At 41.9% G+C, this 16829-nt stretch overlaps 2 protein-coding genes across 2 annotated transcripts; both read left to right on the top strand.

The window, feature by feature from the left end:
- Positions 1-4849, top strand: LOC110706471 (reticulon-like protein B21). The gene is made up of 9 exons (XM_021884389.1): positions 1-1880; positions 2076-2129; positions 2240-2342; positions 2436-2510; positions 2580-2733; positions 2920-2989; positions 3444-3509; positions 4091-4213; positions 4365-4849. Exons 1-9 carry the CDS (start codon positions 923-925, stop codon positions 4544-4546), a joined length of 1785 nt encoding a protein of 594 aa, XP_021740081.1. The 5' UTR covers positions 1-922; the 3' UTR covers positions 4547-4849.
- Positions 4850-5667: 818 nt separating this feature from the next.
- On the top strand, positions 5668-6658 carry LOC110706472. The gene is made up of 3 exons (XM_021884390.1): positions 5668-5828; positions 5898-6035; positions 6137-6658. Exons 1-3 carry the CDS (start codon positions 5760-5762, stop codon positions 6263-6265), a joined length of 336 nt encoding a protein of 111 aa, XP_021740082.1. The 5' UTR covers positions 5668-5759; the 3' UTR covers positions 6266-6658.
- The last annotated feature ends 10171 nt before the right edge of the window (positions 6659-16829 follow it).

Raw genomic sequence — 16829 nt, 5'->3', positions numbered from 1 at the left:
CCTCCCAAAATATTGCTTTTGACATTCTTTTTTATTATTTACGCTTTGAATTCAAAATCAACTATATGTATGTATTCATTTTGATACATTACAAGTTAAAGATTCTAAAAAGTTATACTTCGTATATAGGAAATGATATGGTTTTTAATATTTGTAACTAGTGTGTGATTTGAGTGATACTTCGGATGTTACGTTGAAGGTCTTTTATTAATTATTTTTTTTTATTGTTTTATTAAAGAGCTTGAAAGAGAATCCTGCATTAATCATGTGCGGCATAGAGAATCCTGTGCATCCAAGGCGAAAGAAGTTTTTTAAACGAGTATTAAAAGTTAGGTGCAATGCGTGGCTTTGCATGTGATCCGGTGAGATAGATAAGGGTTTTTTTTTATCCCCAAAAGGTGAGCACCTTCTGCTTTCATTGACGTTTTAGATCTCTAGTACTACTAACCTAACCGTATAAATTTATTTTATTATTATCATTACTCCGTATATTTTTCTAAAGCTCTCCACAACGTGTTAAAAGAAATGACAGAAGGCAGAGGGTATCAAAATTCAATGATGACTACCATTTGCCAGAAATCCTTTTTTTTTTTTTTTTTTTAATTATAATTTCTAACAGCAGTTGGTTAAAGTAGTGACGTCTAGAACTAGAATTGCGGTTTTTTGTTTTTAAAGCAAAATAAAACACAGAGAAAAGAAAGCCCAGACAGCGAGACAGGATATGAATTGCAACTACTCCATAAGTGATGATGGTTTGACATGAGAGGAAGAGAGAAGGGAATCCCGAGGTTTTTGTTTGGTTTCAACGTAATCAAATGAAGCAGCCAAATAGACTACACGTATACACACACATACAGTCCAAGTGTGGAACTGGATACTACTGTCTACTGGTGTGTATTGTGAGGTAAACAAAGTTTGAAAAATGGAAGAAAGTGGTAAGAGAAACGTGACAACAACGAGAAGAACAGCGACTACCAGAATTGATATGGGCCGAGTCAAGGTTGGCCATGCTACTGGCATCAATCACCCAGAAATGAGTTCGAAGCCCCTGGGCGGAAAGCGAAAAATCTGGAATTCAACTTCCACTACTGCAGTCGTCATTGCCAAACAACAGCAGCAGCAGGTCCTAGAGAGTCCCATTTCCGATCCTACGAGTGCTGTTTCTAATTCCAATCACAATATTAGATCTCCGACTCAGATGCTCAAGAAGACGAGATCTGAACCACTCAAGGAGGTCAGCTCAACCAATGAGACTCAATTGATCAAGGTTAATTCCGAGAATTGGGATCATTTAACAAGTATCACCAACTCCAACTCTCCCAATCAAAGCCCCACAAGTAATGTAGCAGCTCATTCATCCAATATGAACCCCAAATTGACCCTTTGTGATTCAAATCAACATGACCTGCTGGATAATAATGTCAACGATTCCGATAATACCCAAGATCAGGATGTGACTGCCTTTGTGAATACTTGTGGTACAGAGGAGGTGAAGATGGAGGCGGTTCAAGTAAGTCCCAAAGAAAAGATAATCAGTTCTAGTAGTGATCATCATACACTTTATGTTAAGCATGGAGAAAAGAATGAGCTTGTTGACAGTCATGATAAACATTCAGAAACACATGATCAAGGCAGTAGTGATAAACTGATTCAACTTGATCTTTCTAAAGAAAGCTCCATTAAAAACAAGACTAAGAAGGAGCTAAGTCCATCTGCTACCAAGAGCAGTGTAGGCCTTACTACAGGTGCTAAGTCAATTCCAAGCCCCCACCCTTCAACCACAACTACAACTTCGACTCCAACTTCAACAACAGCCTGCTGCAAACCCCTTTCACCCCGATCAAAATCAACCATCGGTGCCCCAACTTCAACTACTACGCGTAAGCACTTACTACAGATCTTTGCACTAGTAATACGTGATTTATTTGCATAATTTGCAGATATATTGACTCTGATTTTGTTTGATGCCTTTTTTTAAAAAAAAAAATAGTTTTTTCCCAATCTTGTTATAGCAACCATGTATATATGTGACTCTTTCCCTTGCTAATACTTGCTACTTTCACTTGCTTTTTCAGGAGAGGCCTTAAATGAATATGATACCTCCACACATAGCAAGCTTCAGACTTTAGGTAAGTTTGCAATTTTGCGTTAAATAACTCCATTCTTTGTTGTTTTTATCAACTACTTCTATGCATTATCAAATGCCTATTCTTGAACATCCAATGTATTGTCCCCCCAGTGGATTTGGTGATGTGGAGAGATGTAGCCAAATCAGCATTCATTTTTGGCTTCGGAACCTTCATTATAATCTCATCCTCCTATGCAAAAGACTTCAATTTCAGGTTAACATTCCTATTGTAATAGTTGTCTCTGTTCCTGAAATGTAGAAGCTTTGGTAATAGTGCTGAAAATTTTCCCTTTTGTTGCAACTGCAGCCTCATTTCAGCTGGCTCCTATATAAGTCTTGTCTATCTCGTCATTGTGTTCTTGTACAAGTCATTTATGAGAAGGTACCTCTTCTAAGCCTTGTTCTTTTCTTGTTCTCCTTTTTCCTACTGATACTTCAAAAATGGAAACAGAGGACTCATGGATAGAGAAGATAGGCGGCGTGAAAACTATGTCTGGGGAGAAGAAGAAGCAGTTTGGCTTGTAAAGCTGGTTCTTCCTTATCTGAATGAATTTCTTCTCAAGATAAGAGGATTTTTTTCTGGAGATCCTGCCATGACAATGAAGGTTAACTTCCTTAATTAAGCAATTAATTACACATTTGAATAAGTTGTCACATTACTAGTTGAGTTACGGAGTACACTATCAATTATCTGGATGTATCCTTGATTAGTTCTAAACACAGATTTTTTTTTTTAGTTCTAAACACAGATTTGATTAATATGTGCTTGTTGTGTGCAAATGAAATTGTAGTTGGCAGTGGTGTTATTTGTCTTGGCAAGGTGCGGCAGCTCCATCACTGTTTGGAAGATGTTGAAGTTGAGTAAGTTTCATCAATTGACCATTATAAAATTACGGCGTATCTAGTATTTTAATCTTTGTTTGGCAGCATCCTCTTTATTGGGATATATTATATTGATTAAATATATACAGTACGAAGTATAATGGCTGGCCTGGCATCAATAAGTTGACCCGCAATGTTTAAGTTGCTGAGTTTAATTAGCTGCGAGTTTAATTTTTTTTATTTGAATTAGTATACATTTGTAATAATTATGTGCACAAACTTGGAGGCGTCAGGAACTGCAAATAAATGCGGATGTGTAATGGTTTACTGGGAATGCTTAAACAAGTCTGCAGTAGCTTTACGCTTTGTTTGTTTGGTGGCTCTACTTCACTAGTACGAGTACTAGTGTAATACGGAGTACGAGTAAAAGAAAAGAAAACTGAGTGTGGTCTCTCACTTTCTCACATCTGCATGTGCATTTGGATTGATGCAGGCTTTTTTGGAGTTTTCGTCATTCCCAAACTCTGTTCTTCCTATTCTACTCAGATTACTGCACACGGTAAAAAAAATTAATTTCAGCTTTTTTTTTTCCTTTCCGTTGCACTTTACTTTATATATATACATATATAACCCTCTTAATACCTCCTCTTGCTTCCACATTCACTTCTCTAAAGAGGAATCCATTGCAAATTGCTATGATACCATGGGTATATGTTAAATATGGATCTGGGATGCACTCGTTATTGGAATTTGAGAGTTTGTAAAGTTCTGGATAGTTGTGAGAAGAAAAAAAGAAAAATAGAATATGAGAAATTTTAGGGTAAAAAAAAAGGACTATTGAATAGTGAAATAAGGATAAAATAAGAATTGGAATAAAAAGGCAAATGAGTAGACTGAGTACTAGTGGAAGTAAGAAAAGGAGATAAAAAGAAAGAAAGAGAACGATTGAAACTATACTCAGTATATTTAAGTATAATTTGGTAAAAGGAAGGGTATGTATAATTCATGAAATGATGTCCCTATCCCCATGCTAACAACGGCAAAATACTACATGTCTCCATACAATTACTCCTGCTCTCCTACTTGTCATTTGCTCCTGCTATTCCAACAATCGGTCTGTACTTAATTGACACATTTCAGCCAAGTTTTGGGTTGGGCGTTTCCGAGATGCCTGGGAGTCATGCTCACATAAAAAAGCTCTAGCATTCGCTATCTTCACCATCATCTGGAATTTTTCTTCAGTAGTTGCTCGTGCATGGGCAGGTAAGGCCTCATCAATCATTATTTGCTCCAATCTTATACTAAAACGATACTTTTGTAATAAAGTCTTGAATGTGGTGATCTTAGAACTAAATTTGATAGATCGTGTCAGTATATACAATGCTTGACTCGATGCCTTTCATATTCATGGCAGCCTTCATGTTGTTCGTGGCTTTTCGATACTATCAGCAATCTTTGATCAGTGATGATTTTGTGGAGGTCAAGGAGCAGACTGGATTACACACACACAACGTTCAGAGAAGACAACATTTAGCAAGACAAGGATGCAGAATCCCAACTTCATTAGAGCAAAAGAAACAAAAGAAGAGCTTCTGATCTAACTCGCACAAATCCAAGTACTTCGAAAAGATAGATGGTTTGTGAGAGACTGAGGGTAAATGAAGTTGAACGTGCGCACTTTATACAGATATAGTTACTTAGTTAGTCTTACCAGCCCATGTCTAGCTTCAATATTGTTAACACCCCTCAACCAATTTATTATGTAAATGTCCATGCACTATCTGATTATCATAAAAGGACCGGCTGTTTTTGTCATTCAGCAAACAGTCTTTGTCCATTTCCGTCCACGCTCATTGCTGGTAAGACTTAAACAATCCAAGATTATATGGTGTTGACACATTACAGTTATTTTCATTATCTCAGCTCAAAGCATTATATGTTGCTGATTTGCCCAATGCAAAAACGTGTTAAGGAACATATAATCTATTTTTGGTCTCTAATCTCCTTAGTCCAATTCAACCTTCTCCTCCTAGCCTTAAGTACCCCTGCATCCTCCTTGCAGTCATGCATGTAGCTCTCCTACCTCGTTATGTCACTTATGTGATTCCCCCTCCTCCATCGCCCGACCTCCTAGTCCTGATCCTATGAAAAGTTATCCTAAATAAATCTAATATACAATTTACAAAGCACATTTATTTGTGCTACAAAGCTCAGAAAAAGCTAAGTTGCACACGTTGTGTGTTATTCTAAGCTTTGTGATACCTGTTAAGTAGGTTATCCAATATTTCTTATGCATTTTTGTCAACTACTAGTAATTTTTTTTTAACTCTTAAAAAGGATACTCACTAAATGAAAACCTCGTAGGAGTAACTAAACACCTCAATTTATAATTTATGTCTATATAGAATTATATGTCTCACATGGCACCGTTCTCATGTACTTGTACTAAAAGTATGCCACAATCACCAATAAGAAATGGATTATAAGATAATTATTCTCACAATTTGTTTATTTATTTGGATCTTGCTAACGAATGTCCCTGGATGTTAGATATGCATTTAAAATGTTTCTTAAAGTAGTACTCCGTATTAATTTAGAAATGCATGTCAAAATCACGCATCAATCAATGTTATTAATGTTCAATTTTATTCAATATTTCTAATTTGTCTTATCTAATACCCGAACGTTCGTTAGCTTTTGCCTATTTATTTATATTAGTTATTATTGTAGAGAGGTGCTATTGTTATCCAGTTGATGCAGCCCACCTTGGGGAATAAGAAAGTGGAGAGAAAATCGGGAATCAAAAATCATGTCTGCGGAAAAGTCTGATAAAGTCCATAGCGATGTGCTAGCCAGTGCGAGACAAGCTTGCTACAAGGTAATCTGTAATCAGTAATTAATGATTTGATAGTTTAATTTTGTGTTTTAATTGAGAATTGAAAGTCAGGCACGGGATGAATTCTACGCTTGTTTGGAGAGAGAATCTGGCAAGGTTGCCTCCGAATGTGCTTCCGTGGGCCTTCTCTATCCTGCAGAATGCAAGAAGTTTAGGGCTAATTTCGAGAACAGTTGCCGCCTTGCTTGGGTACTATCTCCTTCTCTCTTCTTCTGATTCATTCTTCTGATTAATTTTTCTGATCATTAATTCTTCTTAAACCTAATTTCAAAATCAAAATCAAATCCCAGGTGAAGCACTTCGACAGGCTACACTGCGGGAAGAAGAGGACTCAAAGATTATTGGATGATAATGAGCTCAGGAGAGGTCCGTTAACTCTTCCACAACAACCTTTCACCTACAAGCCACCCGCTAATTAGATTTTATTTGTTTAATTGCTTTCTGCCAATATATTCAACTACACTAGCTTATTAGGATGGCTTCCATCTATTTTGGCAGACATGTGAAAAGCCATTGCCAACTGGGAACATGCCGCTCAATTCCCCTGTTCATCATATCTTTTTTTGTGTTTTTCTTCCCTTACTTCAACTATTTCTTCTCTTTCCCTCCTTGTGTTAAATGATGTACTTTTGGTGCTTTTTGTTACCAAATAAACTTTGGATATCTCCTTAAACACTTTGAATTTTTAGGATTGTGATTGTTTTGTTTTGTTTTTTTTTTTCCTTGTTATGTACAACTACACAAGGAATTGTCTCTGTTGACTTGTCCATTATGGGATGTGGGTTTATTGCATTTTGAAGGGTGCTTTTTAATCCCAAGATCACAGTTATATCCATATATAATAAGGATGTCTAGCCTAGTCGAGTACTTAAGGAGCTAGAGTTTCTTACGGGTGAAACTATAGCTGAGCAGTATCAAAGCTGAGGTTGATATAGATGGTGCAACCCTATAGAGTGGTCTTTTTAGGCTAGAGCAATTGACCTGTAGGATCTCTTCTGTTAAAACAAAACTGAAAGCATGAATATCAGTGGGACTACTAGTCAAGGGGAAGCGAAATTGGTGGACATTTGGTGACCGCTTTTGAGATTTAGAAGCCCAAAGCTCATGTTGTTGTTGAGCAAAGTGTGTTGTCGTAATGCAAATATATAGCTTGGTCCATCCAGTTTTATTTGTTGTGCAATGTGCATAGTGCCTGCCTCATGCCTTTGCTAAACTAGCTTGGTCTTCTGCAATTCTAAGGGTCAATAATTAGAAATCACCTTCAGAAGTCCTCTGTTTTTGCTTAGCAATTTTTTTTAGAACTAAAAACACCTTAATAATTTAATAACAATGAACCTTAGAACCCTCAAATGATGATTTATCTAGGTTCTATGTATCATTTATGGTCACAAACTGGAAAACATTGTCAATCAGCATGATCAATTCTCTGGTAAGACAGCCAAAGGATTGTTCTGAATTGGAGGAGGATTGTATATGATTGTTAAATATAATTTCTTAAGAATTGGTACTTTGTATCATAAATCTACTGATTCTTCTTCCTTTTGCTTACTTCTTTCCATGTTCAAACTATGTTAAATTGGTTGGTGGGTGCATTTTTTAGTTTCATAACATTACCATAAAATTAGGTTTCACTTTGGGGTTCTTGAAAGTTAGTTTTATTAAAACTTTCAGATATTGTGCCCATATTTGTTTGTTAAAGGGTTACTAAGGATGGTATAGAGAAGATCCTACATTTTCCCTGACTAGCTGCGTATGAGAGTAGGTGGCTATTCTTTTAGCAAAGCACATTTATAAGTGGTTCCTTGAAGAGGCGTATAGTTGAGGATTATCTAAAATTCTTACCATAATATTTTGAATGGTGGTTTCACATGACGTTGCCAGTCATTTGTTTCTGCTATGTAGTCCAACCAATAGATGATCATATACTAGAAATAGATCCTATTTTGGCAGGAGAAACATATTGGATTTACAATTTGCTCTACAAATTCTACATTGTTTGATACCCCCTTCATCCCAACTTAATCTTCCTGGTTAACTTGGACAGTTTTGCTCATGAAAGAGTTGGCTAAAGGATGTAGGATTGATGTTTTAGGCTTTGTCTTTGTTATCGGGAGGAGAGATTTTAGCAAGTTAACAAGCTGGTTCTGTTCTTAGTTAGTACTTGGGAATTCATCGTCTTAGTGACTTAGCCCTATTCGACCTAAACTGAGAGTTGAAGGTTTAACCCCCAAAAGAATTGTATTAGGCCTGTTGTATCCCCTTGGTAGCAACACGATACTAACAATGATTCTTGTTAGGAAATTGGCCACTTAATGAGGGTGATTGATACTACTACCAGTATACATCAGACAATTTTCTTCAGCGTGGTGGCAATGCTTGTTTTTTGGTACATGGCTCTTTGTTTTGTAAGGAAAGGCTTCAAGAGCTCTTTTGATCATAAATAGAAGTTGTGTTAAATTATTTGAGCTCTTAATCACGACTCGTTGTTTTTTAATACTTCCTCTGTTCTTTTAATATTGCACTATAGGGTTGGGCATAATTTTATTTGGTAATGGGAAAAAGGAAGAGACAAGGTAAAGATACGAAATCGCCTATGTGTTATAAAGTAATGATATATTGGGTATTTATAATGTAAACTTGTAAAGTTGTGACCAAAGATATTTGTTTTGTTTTTTGTTTTTTTTTTAGATAATGCATCCCATTTTAAACATCTTCCCTTCTCTCCAAGTAAAAGTAAATGTGCTCAATTTCAAACGGGGGAACTCCAAGTGGAAAATTGTGTGAGATTTTGAGTAGTGTAATTTTAGTACGAAAATTGCATATCTTGGTATCAAAATACCAAGCAATCATACTATTGTACCAAAATTAAAAATATTTGTAACTTTTTTTTTAACCAAAATTGTACTCACACAATGTGCCACTATGACCTACTCTAAAATGTTGTTGCTTTTGTCGCACTAATGAATCAATATGTCGTGTTCACTAGGGGAGCCTCCAAAGCAATTTTGACAATGAATTCAAAAAGAGTTTTTTGAGCCTATAAAACTCCTAAGCTATTTACTAAACTTAGCCTTTTCATTTAGTCAAACCTTTAAAAGTCCCAATAACCTCTTTTAAAAGTTATTTACCAAACAAGGCCTCCATAAATCTAAATAATGTGAACAGTGATGTTGATTTATGTGGACTTAACAAAAGCAACAAGGATATCACTTAACTATTTCAGGATATGAAGGTTTCTCATCAATCATCATCACTAAACTAGATCACAAGTGAGTGAAATAAAATGCGTAAAATAAAATAGGAAAAATTGGTTTTATTAATCCCAACTTTGGGCTATTACCTTTAATTAATCCTAACTGTTTAGGGTAAAAATTACCCTAGACACGTGACCCAATGGGCTGGTGACACATGGCGCATCGCCATTAGTCAATAGGGCTCCAATCCCATGTTTACACGTGTCCTTGATACCTTTCATGGGGGACTTGTCTGCCCCACTATAAATAGTGGGGCAAACCTCATTAATGGGGGATTAAAAAAAATATAAACATTATCACCGAGCAATATTAATTGCGGAATTCTCCCAATCAGCGAGAAGAACTTTACCTATTAAGTATTCTTTCCTCCTATACGCATACTAACTTGATCGTCGGAGGCGAAGCTCTTACCAACCGGAGTCTTCGTGATCTTGCAGGTACCGGCATCGGCAGCTCAGTCTTGGAATCATAACTCTCCCGCAGGACACATCAAAAAACCCCGAAACATTGGCGCCGTCTGTGGGGAGGGTACTTCCAAGATGACTTCTGATACTATACCATCGAATCTGCACAAACGGCCCTTGGCCAAGCCTGAGGTCCAGACGGACCATGAAAGTGGTGACGACTATGAAATCGACACCTATGTGGCCCTAGACGGGTCCTTTAGAACCAAACGCATCCGTTCCAAAGAAATGAAGGAACGAGGTGAGAATCAAGCTGCTCCCAACAACACAACCGGAATGCCGGTTGGGGATGCCCACGCAGCAGCGAGATCTGCTCCTGTCACAAGAAACGAACTCATGACTTTCATGAATAGTTTCAAAGGCGAGATAAAGGATCTCATCTGGTCAGCCACCCCCCAGAAGGGTTAGCCGGCCAAGAAACCTTCATCCTTTGGGAAGAAGGCTCTGAAAGATCTTGTGCCCACTCCTCATCCCAAGCCCAAGGCGGGGGAGGGGCCCCAGATTGACTTAAATAGGCTCCGCTTCCCTCAAGTGGAGCACAGAAAAGCCATCCGGCACTTACAGCCGGATGGATCCAAGAAAACCTTCTCTGATGCCCGGACGTTTCTCCAGGAGAAGAGAAATCAGCAACTGTCTGCGTCGGCCTCAACGTCGACCATCCCTGACAGTCTCCGCAGTGTCTCAGTCAAACACTCGGAAACAGACCAAGCGGATCAGTCTCGCGAACCCTCCGCGCGATCTGGTCCCAAAGTGATCCAGCCGGGACAATATGGTCCGCCATATGTACCGGGTGGATCCCTTTTTTCCGCACCAGGCCTCTTCGGGGGTCATGGGCAGCAGCTGTTCCAACCCACGGATTGGCAACTGCGCCTGCTCAATCTGGGAGAGCAGCCTACGGCGTTCTCGCCAGACATAACCCAGGCAGCACAGCCGCCCAAGGTCAAGAATGTGTTGGTAGGTGCTTATGATGGCACCTCCAACCCAGAAGACCACCTAATGGCATACTCCAACCTCATGCATCTACAGGGGTTGGATGATGATGCGTGGTGTCGATACATCCCGGCGACCCTGAAGAGCATTGCCCAACAGTGGTTTGGTAATCTACCAGCCGGATGCATCAACAACTTCAGAACTCTAGCGTATTTATTCACGTCAAACTTCTCAATGAACATCCCTGCCAAAAAGACCAGCCTTGATCTTGGGGCACTACAGTAGGGTGAGAAGGAAGGACTCCGGTCCTATGTCAGGCGGTTCAATCTGATGCGAATTCAGATTCAAGGGCTGTCTGACGAAGTTGCTTACACAGACTTCTTCAACGGTCTGAAGGATGGGTCGACCTTCAAGTTCGACCTCGTCCGGAAAAGGGTAGCCACCCTCTAAGAGGCATTAATGGAAGCAGAAGCATATATACAGGCGACGGAGCTTTGTGCTGTAAAACAATCGTCAAATTTCAAAAATCTGGCAGGAAAGATAACCGGCCACAGCAGCCGGCAAAAAAGGAAGACAAGAGAAAAGGAATCTGGGCGGCAGACCGGTCTGGTCAGCCGGCCCAGAAGGCAAGAAGAAAATCTGAACCGTACGTCCCTAAGTACGAGTTCACAAAAGACTGCTCCTCCATTCTCATGGAAATCAAGGATCGGTTGTCCCTCCAGAAATCGGCCGCCATGAAAAGCCCCGCCAGCAGCCGAGATAAGAGCAAATACTGCCAATACCATGAGGATGTTGGCCATGACACTAATGGCTGCTACAGCCTCAGGCGGCTGTTAGACCGTCTAGCTGATGAGGGAGCTCTAAAGTCTTACCTGCCCAAAGGTAACCCCAAAACAAACAAGGGGTAGACGGCAAAACCCGGCCCTACTAACTCCGAAACGGATGAAGAGACAGTCTTCACAACAGCAGGCGGTTTTGCCAGAGGAGGCCTAACCATCCGGGGTACAAAAGACAACATCAGGAAGCTGATCAACTCAGTGGATGAGGGACAGGCGTCGAAAGACACCTTTCCTGAGGTCCTTATTTCTGAAAGGGACCGGGGCAAGGTCAGATGGCCTCAAGATGACCCCATCGTCATCGAATGCAAGGTTGCCAACCAGAAGGTTGGCCAGATCTTAATAGATACCGGGAGCTCGTCTGACCTAATCAGCTATCAGTGCCTGACAAAGCTCAAGTACAAACCCTCCGGCATGCAACAGGCGCCTTACCCCTTGGTCGGTTTTGGGGGAGGAGTGGTGCATCCGGTAGGAAGCATTGACCTTCCTATCCGGTTGGGTGAAAAGGGGCAAGGACGCCACATGGTCGTCAAGTTCTTAGTTATGGAGGAACTGACCGCCTAGAACATGATATTTGGCCGTCCGACCCTCAACGAATCTAAGGCAGTCATCATCCCGTCTCTCATGCTGATCAAATTTGAAAAGGATGATGGTACAGTCGGTTCCTTAAACGGGGACCAGAAGATGGCTAGGGAGTGCTATCTCTCTGACGTCAAGCCAACTATGGGTACAACCAGTCAAGGTGATCCCATAGACGTTGATAACTACGATCTAGCAGTCCCGACTCCAAGGGCAGTCGGTAAGAAAAGAAAGGCGGACCAACTGACACCCGTAAAAAAAGAAAAGCAATAGCAATCACTTGCCGGAGAAAGGTCGGATGACTTTCGACCCCAACCGGCATGAGAGAGCGTTGATGTCGTCCTAGACGACAGCCGGTCCGACAGAACCATCAAGGTTGGGACAGTTTCTTTTAAGGTGTTGGGGGCAGATTTGCTCCAACTGCTGAAGGAATTTAAAGACATTTTTGCCTTTGAAGTGGAAGAGATGTCAGGCGTAAGCCCGGATCTAGCTGTCCACAAACTCGCCGTGGATCCAAAAAAGAAGCCGGTTAGGCAGAAAAAAGAAATCATGGCGAGGAGAGATCTCAGGCGGCAGCCGCCGAGGTCAAGAAGATGTTAGATGCTAGGTTCATTCGGCAATGCTACTACCCGGATTGGGTAGCAAACGTTGTCCTGGTTAAAAAGCTGAATGGAACTTGGCGGATGTGTGTAGACTACACAGATCTGAACAGAGCATGCCCAAAGGACAGTTACCCGCTCCCGCAGATCGACAGCCTGGTCGACTCTAAAGTCGGTCATGCTTTGATGAGCTTCATGGACGCCTACTCAGGCTTCCATCATATACCTCTCTGGAAAAAAAATCAAGAAAAGACGGCATTCGTCACTGATCAGGGGTTATTCTGTTACACAGTGATGCCGTTTGGGTTGAAGATTGCGCCTGCTACATTTCAGCGAATGATAAACACAGTTTTTCGCCATCAGATAGGCAAGAATATAGAGGCGTATATCGATGACATGATAATAAAATCCAAGCTACAGACGGACCACCTGGCTGACCTCCGAGAAACGTTCACCACACTCAGGCGGCACAAGGTCATGCTTAATCCTAAGAAGTGTGTCTTTGGTGTTGAGTCTAGGAAGTTCCTCGGATTTCTGATTGATCAAAAGGGAATTGAGGCTAATCCGGAAAAGGTACAGGCGGTAATTGACATGTAGTCACCTCGCACTGTAAGAGAAGTCCAAAAACTCACCGGTTGCCTGGCGCCATTGGGGAGATTCCTCAGCCGGTCTGGCGACAAATGCCTCTATTTCTTCCAAGCAATTAGGAAGAGGTCAAGGTTTGAATGGGGTGAAGAGGCTGAGGCGACATTTCAGAAGCTCAAGCAGCATCTGCATTCTTTACTAAGGCTAGTGAACCCTCTGCGCCAGCAGGCTCTCTACATGTATCTAGTCGTCTCAGATCACTCCCTTAGTGTTGTTCTCCTTGCTGAGAGAGACGGCAATCAACTCCCGGTGTATTTCATCAGTCATTTCCTTAGAAATGCTAAGCTCCGGTACCCTATGATCGAAAAATTTGGGTTGGCCCTCTACAAAGCAGTCAAGCGGTTGAAGCCCTATTTCCTGGCTCATCCGGTAACTGTATACATTGATCAGCCACTCAAGCGCCCAATGACCACCATAGAGTCATTCGGTAAAATGATCAAATGGGTTGTTGAAATGCAAAGCCTGGAGATAACTTTCGAACCCAGGCGGGCAGTGAAAGGTCAGGCGTTTGCTGACTTCATTGTTGAGATGACTAGGCCGGTGCAACAGGAAAATCATGATTAGGTTTGGAAGCTGTTTGTAGACGGTAGTTCTACAACAAACGGCTGTGGTGCAGGCTTTATTTGCCATTCTCCGAAAGGGGATAAGTTTGCACTGCGGTTTAAGTTCCAAGCCTCAAATAACGAGGCAGAATATGAAGCCCTGCTAGTTGGCATGCGTATGTGTAAGGCAGCGGGAGCAAGGAAAATTGACGCCTGTTCAGACTCTCAATTGATCGTTAGCCAATACCACGGTAACTATGAAGCCACCCATCCGGCTATGATCAAATATCTGCAGGTAATTAGGGAAGAGGCTACGTCACTTGATGAATTCCATTTGATTCAAGTGCCACGGTCTGAAAACAATTAGGCGGATGCGCTCTTCAAGTTGGCATCATCCGCCTCCTGCGATGCGCCGAGGACAGTCTTTTGGGAAGTCATGGATAAAAGAAGTATAGAGCATGATCCCATTGGAATTTTGGACCGAAGCGCCACCTGGATGGACCCCATCCGGGCTTATCTAACAGACGGCTCTTTGCCGGATGTCCCTTCAGAAGTAGCTGCGCTCAAGAAGCGAGCTTTGAGCTTTGTTATGCACCAAGGAGAACTTCTTCGGAAGGGATACTTACACCCGTTTCTGAAGTGTGTAACCCCTGAAAGGGGAAAGGAAGTCTTGGAAGATCTGCACGTGGGTTTTTGTGCCTCGCTTATAGGCGGCAAATCCCTGGCTAAATGAACAAGGCGACAAGGATATTTTTGGCCCACTCTTGAGACAGATGCCATGGACCTGGTAAAGAGGTGTGATAAGTGCCAACGATTTGGCCGGTTGATACATCGTTCGGCAACGGACCTTACAGCTATACACAGTCCGGTCCCGTTTGCAAAATGGGGGATGGATATCTTGGGACCTTACACGCCTGCTTCAGGCGGTCGGCGCTACATCTTGGTAGCCGTAGATTACTTCACCAAATGGGTTGAAGCAGAGGCGTTTAAAGGCATAAAGACTAAGGATGTGATCTCCTTCATTTGGAGAAACATCATCACCCGGTTTGGGGTCCCTATGTCTATGGTCTTCGACAATGATCCTCAATTTGAAACGCTTGTGCTCAAGGGCTGGTTGGGGGATCAGGGTATCTCCCATTGCTTTGCGTTCTGTAGGCAGGCCCCAGGCAAACGGACAAGTTGAGGCCTTCAATAAGATTATCTCATACGGCATTAAAAGGAATGTTGAAAGGGCTAGTGGTCTATGGGCAGAGGAGTTGCCTCATGTTCTTTGGGCTATCAGAACAACTGAGAAAGGGGCAACCGGTGAAACCCCGTTCCTTATGACATACGGCTCTGAGGCTGTTCTCCCTATTGAGCACTATGAACCAACTCTCCGTGTCATGTTGTATGATGAAGAGGCCAATTGGGAGGCCATGCGTCTTGCCCTGGATGCTCTTCTAGAGCGAAGGGGTAACGCCACCTTACGACAAGAGGTCTAACGTCTGATAATGACTAGAGCCTACAACAAACGGGTAAACAAGCGGCCCTTGAAAGTAGGGGACTTTGTACTCCACAAAATGTAGGCAACCGGTAGGGCAAATGAGCAGGGCAAGCTAACCCCAAATTGGGAGGGCCCTTACCGGATTTTTGAAGAAGTTAGAAATGGCACATACCGCCTGGAGACCCCAAACGGTAGGAAGTTGCTAGAACTTGGAATGTAGACAACTTGAAAAAGTACTACTTCTAAGAACTGTAAATCTCTTGTAATTACCGTATGAATAATGGATACAGTTTGGTTCATTACATTTCTGTATACCCATGTCATGCCTTGTGCTTAACACAAGCGGCTTTCATCATTTAATTTTCATATGCCAGGTCTTGTGCTTAACACAAGCGGCTTTCATCATTTAATTTTGATGCGCCATGTCTTGGGCATTACCCAAGCAGCACGTCCGTTGACGCCCATACGGGTGAATTCACTAAAGAGAGCATCTCCCTTTTGGGTGGTAAATTGTTCTAGTGGTCAAAACTCAGGTGGATATAATAAATAGAAATCAAGTCGGTTATATCCGCCTGAATGATCCATTGCATGAAAGAATAGCTGACTAGCACTCCCAAAAGTACAGCCGCCTTTTTCTTTGAAAAGCAGTACAGTCAAAAGCTAGCCCCGAAAAAGGCAGCCGGTACTCCCAGTACATCTAAACCGCCGTCTGCCCCATCTGAAGAGGCAGGCGTAGGATAAATATGTTAATGCTAACTCAATTCTACGCAAAAGCACCTCATACAGTTCGCTATCAATGCTAGCTTTGGGAACCTAACGAAAAAAACGCAGCCGGCAACCTAGCAAAATAAAATCTACACGGTACTTAAAAGTCGCATTCTCGCCCGGGTTGTACGTGTTTAAATATCATCGCTTCCTAATCGGGGGCATACGGATAGCCGCCTAGCTGAGTGCAGCCCTACCAGTCACCTATCCGGGGGGCAATATTCCTAACCCCACCCAGTCTCTGTTTCGCACGGCAACTGTACGTGAAGAAATTTCTAAGCAAAAATTTAAAGTGCAAATAAGGAGAAATCAGTCAACAAAACCAGCACAGCCGGTGAGAAAATATACATATATTAATATTCAAAATAAAATACAATGGCAGAATAAGCCGACTCATCCAGCGCGATTACAAAATAATGCACGGCGCGCAGGCCGGGAGGTCGTTGCTATTCTATCTGCACAGTCACTCGGAACCTAAGTCCCTTCCGGGTTTGACGGGTCAATGGGGACGGAGCTAGGGGCAACTTCATCTTGAATAGCCTCCTCGTTAGCAATCGTTTCCTCCTCCATCCTTTTGAACTCCGCCTCAACCCACTTCTCATAGGGTTCAGGCCCCGGCTAACCCTCTTCTTCAGCCAGAATGGCGAGATCTGCACATTTGTAGGCGAGCTCCCAGACGTTGTAGTCTGTACCCGGATGGATAATGGAGAACGCCCTCTTCATTCTGTTCTCGCAGTCTTCCTCATTCTCCTTAATGAGCCGGTTCTGTTTTGCTTTAAGGGTGGCCTGGAAGTTGCCCTTTGCAGCAGCCGCCTCTTTGATCAGGCGGTCATTCTCTTGTTGCAGGCGGGTGCTGGTTTTCTCCGCCTTATCTAGCCGTTTGAGG

Source organism: Chenopodium quinoa, unplaced genomic scaffold (assembly GCF_001683475.1).
Source record: "Chenopodium quinoa cultivar QQ74 unplaced genomic scaffold, ASM168347v1, whole genome shotgun sequence".
NCBI lineage: Eukaryota > Viridiplantae > Streptophyta > Magnoliopsida > Caryophyllales > Amaranthaceae > Chenopodium > Chenopodium quinoa.
The sequence above is the reverse complement of the archived record's forward strand: the minus strand, read 5'-3'. Positions and strand labels throughout refer to the sequence as shown.

Excerpts from the sequence above, each read along its gene's own strand:
- LOC110706472 (XM_021884390.1), top strand. The coding sequence starts at position 5,760 with ATGTCTGCGGAAAAGTCTGATAAAGTCCATAGCGATGTGCTAGCCAGT. Across the intron at positions 5,829-5,897 it reads CGAGACAAGCTTGCTACAAG|GCACGGGATGAATTCTACGC; the intron begins GTAATCTGTAAT and ends ATTGAAAGTCAG. Across the intron at positions 6,036-6,136 it reads ACAGTTGCCGCCTTGCTTGG|GTGAAGCACTTCGACAGGCT; the intron begins GTACTATCTCCT and ends ATCAAATCCCAG.
- LOC110706471 (XM_021884389.1), top strand. The coding sequence starts at position 923 with ATGGAAGAAAGTGGTAAGAGAAACGTGACAACAACGAGAAGAACAGCG. Across the intron at positions 1,881-2,075 it reads CCCAACTTCAACTACTACGC|GAGAGGCCTTAAATGAATAT; the intron begins GTAAGCACTTAC and ends TTGCTTTTTCAG. Across the intron at positions 2,343-2,435 it reads GCAAAAGACTTCAATTTCAG|CCTCATTTCAGCTGGCTCCT; the intron begins GTTAACATTCCT and ends TTGCAACTGCAG.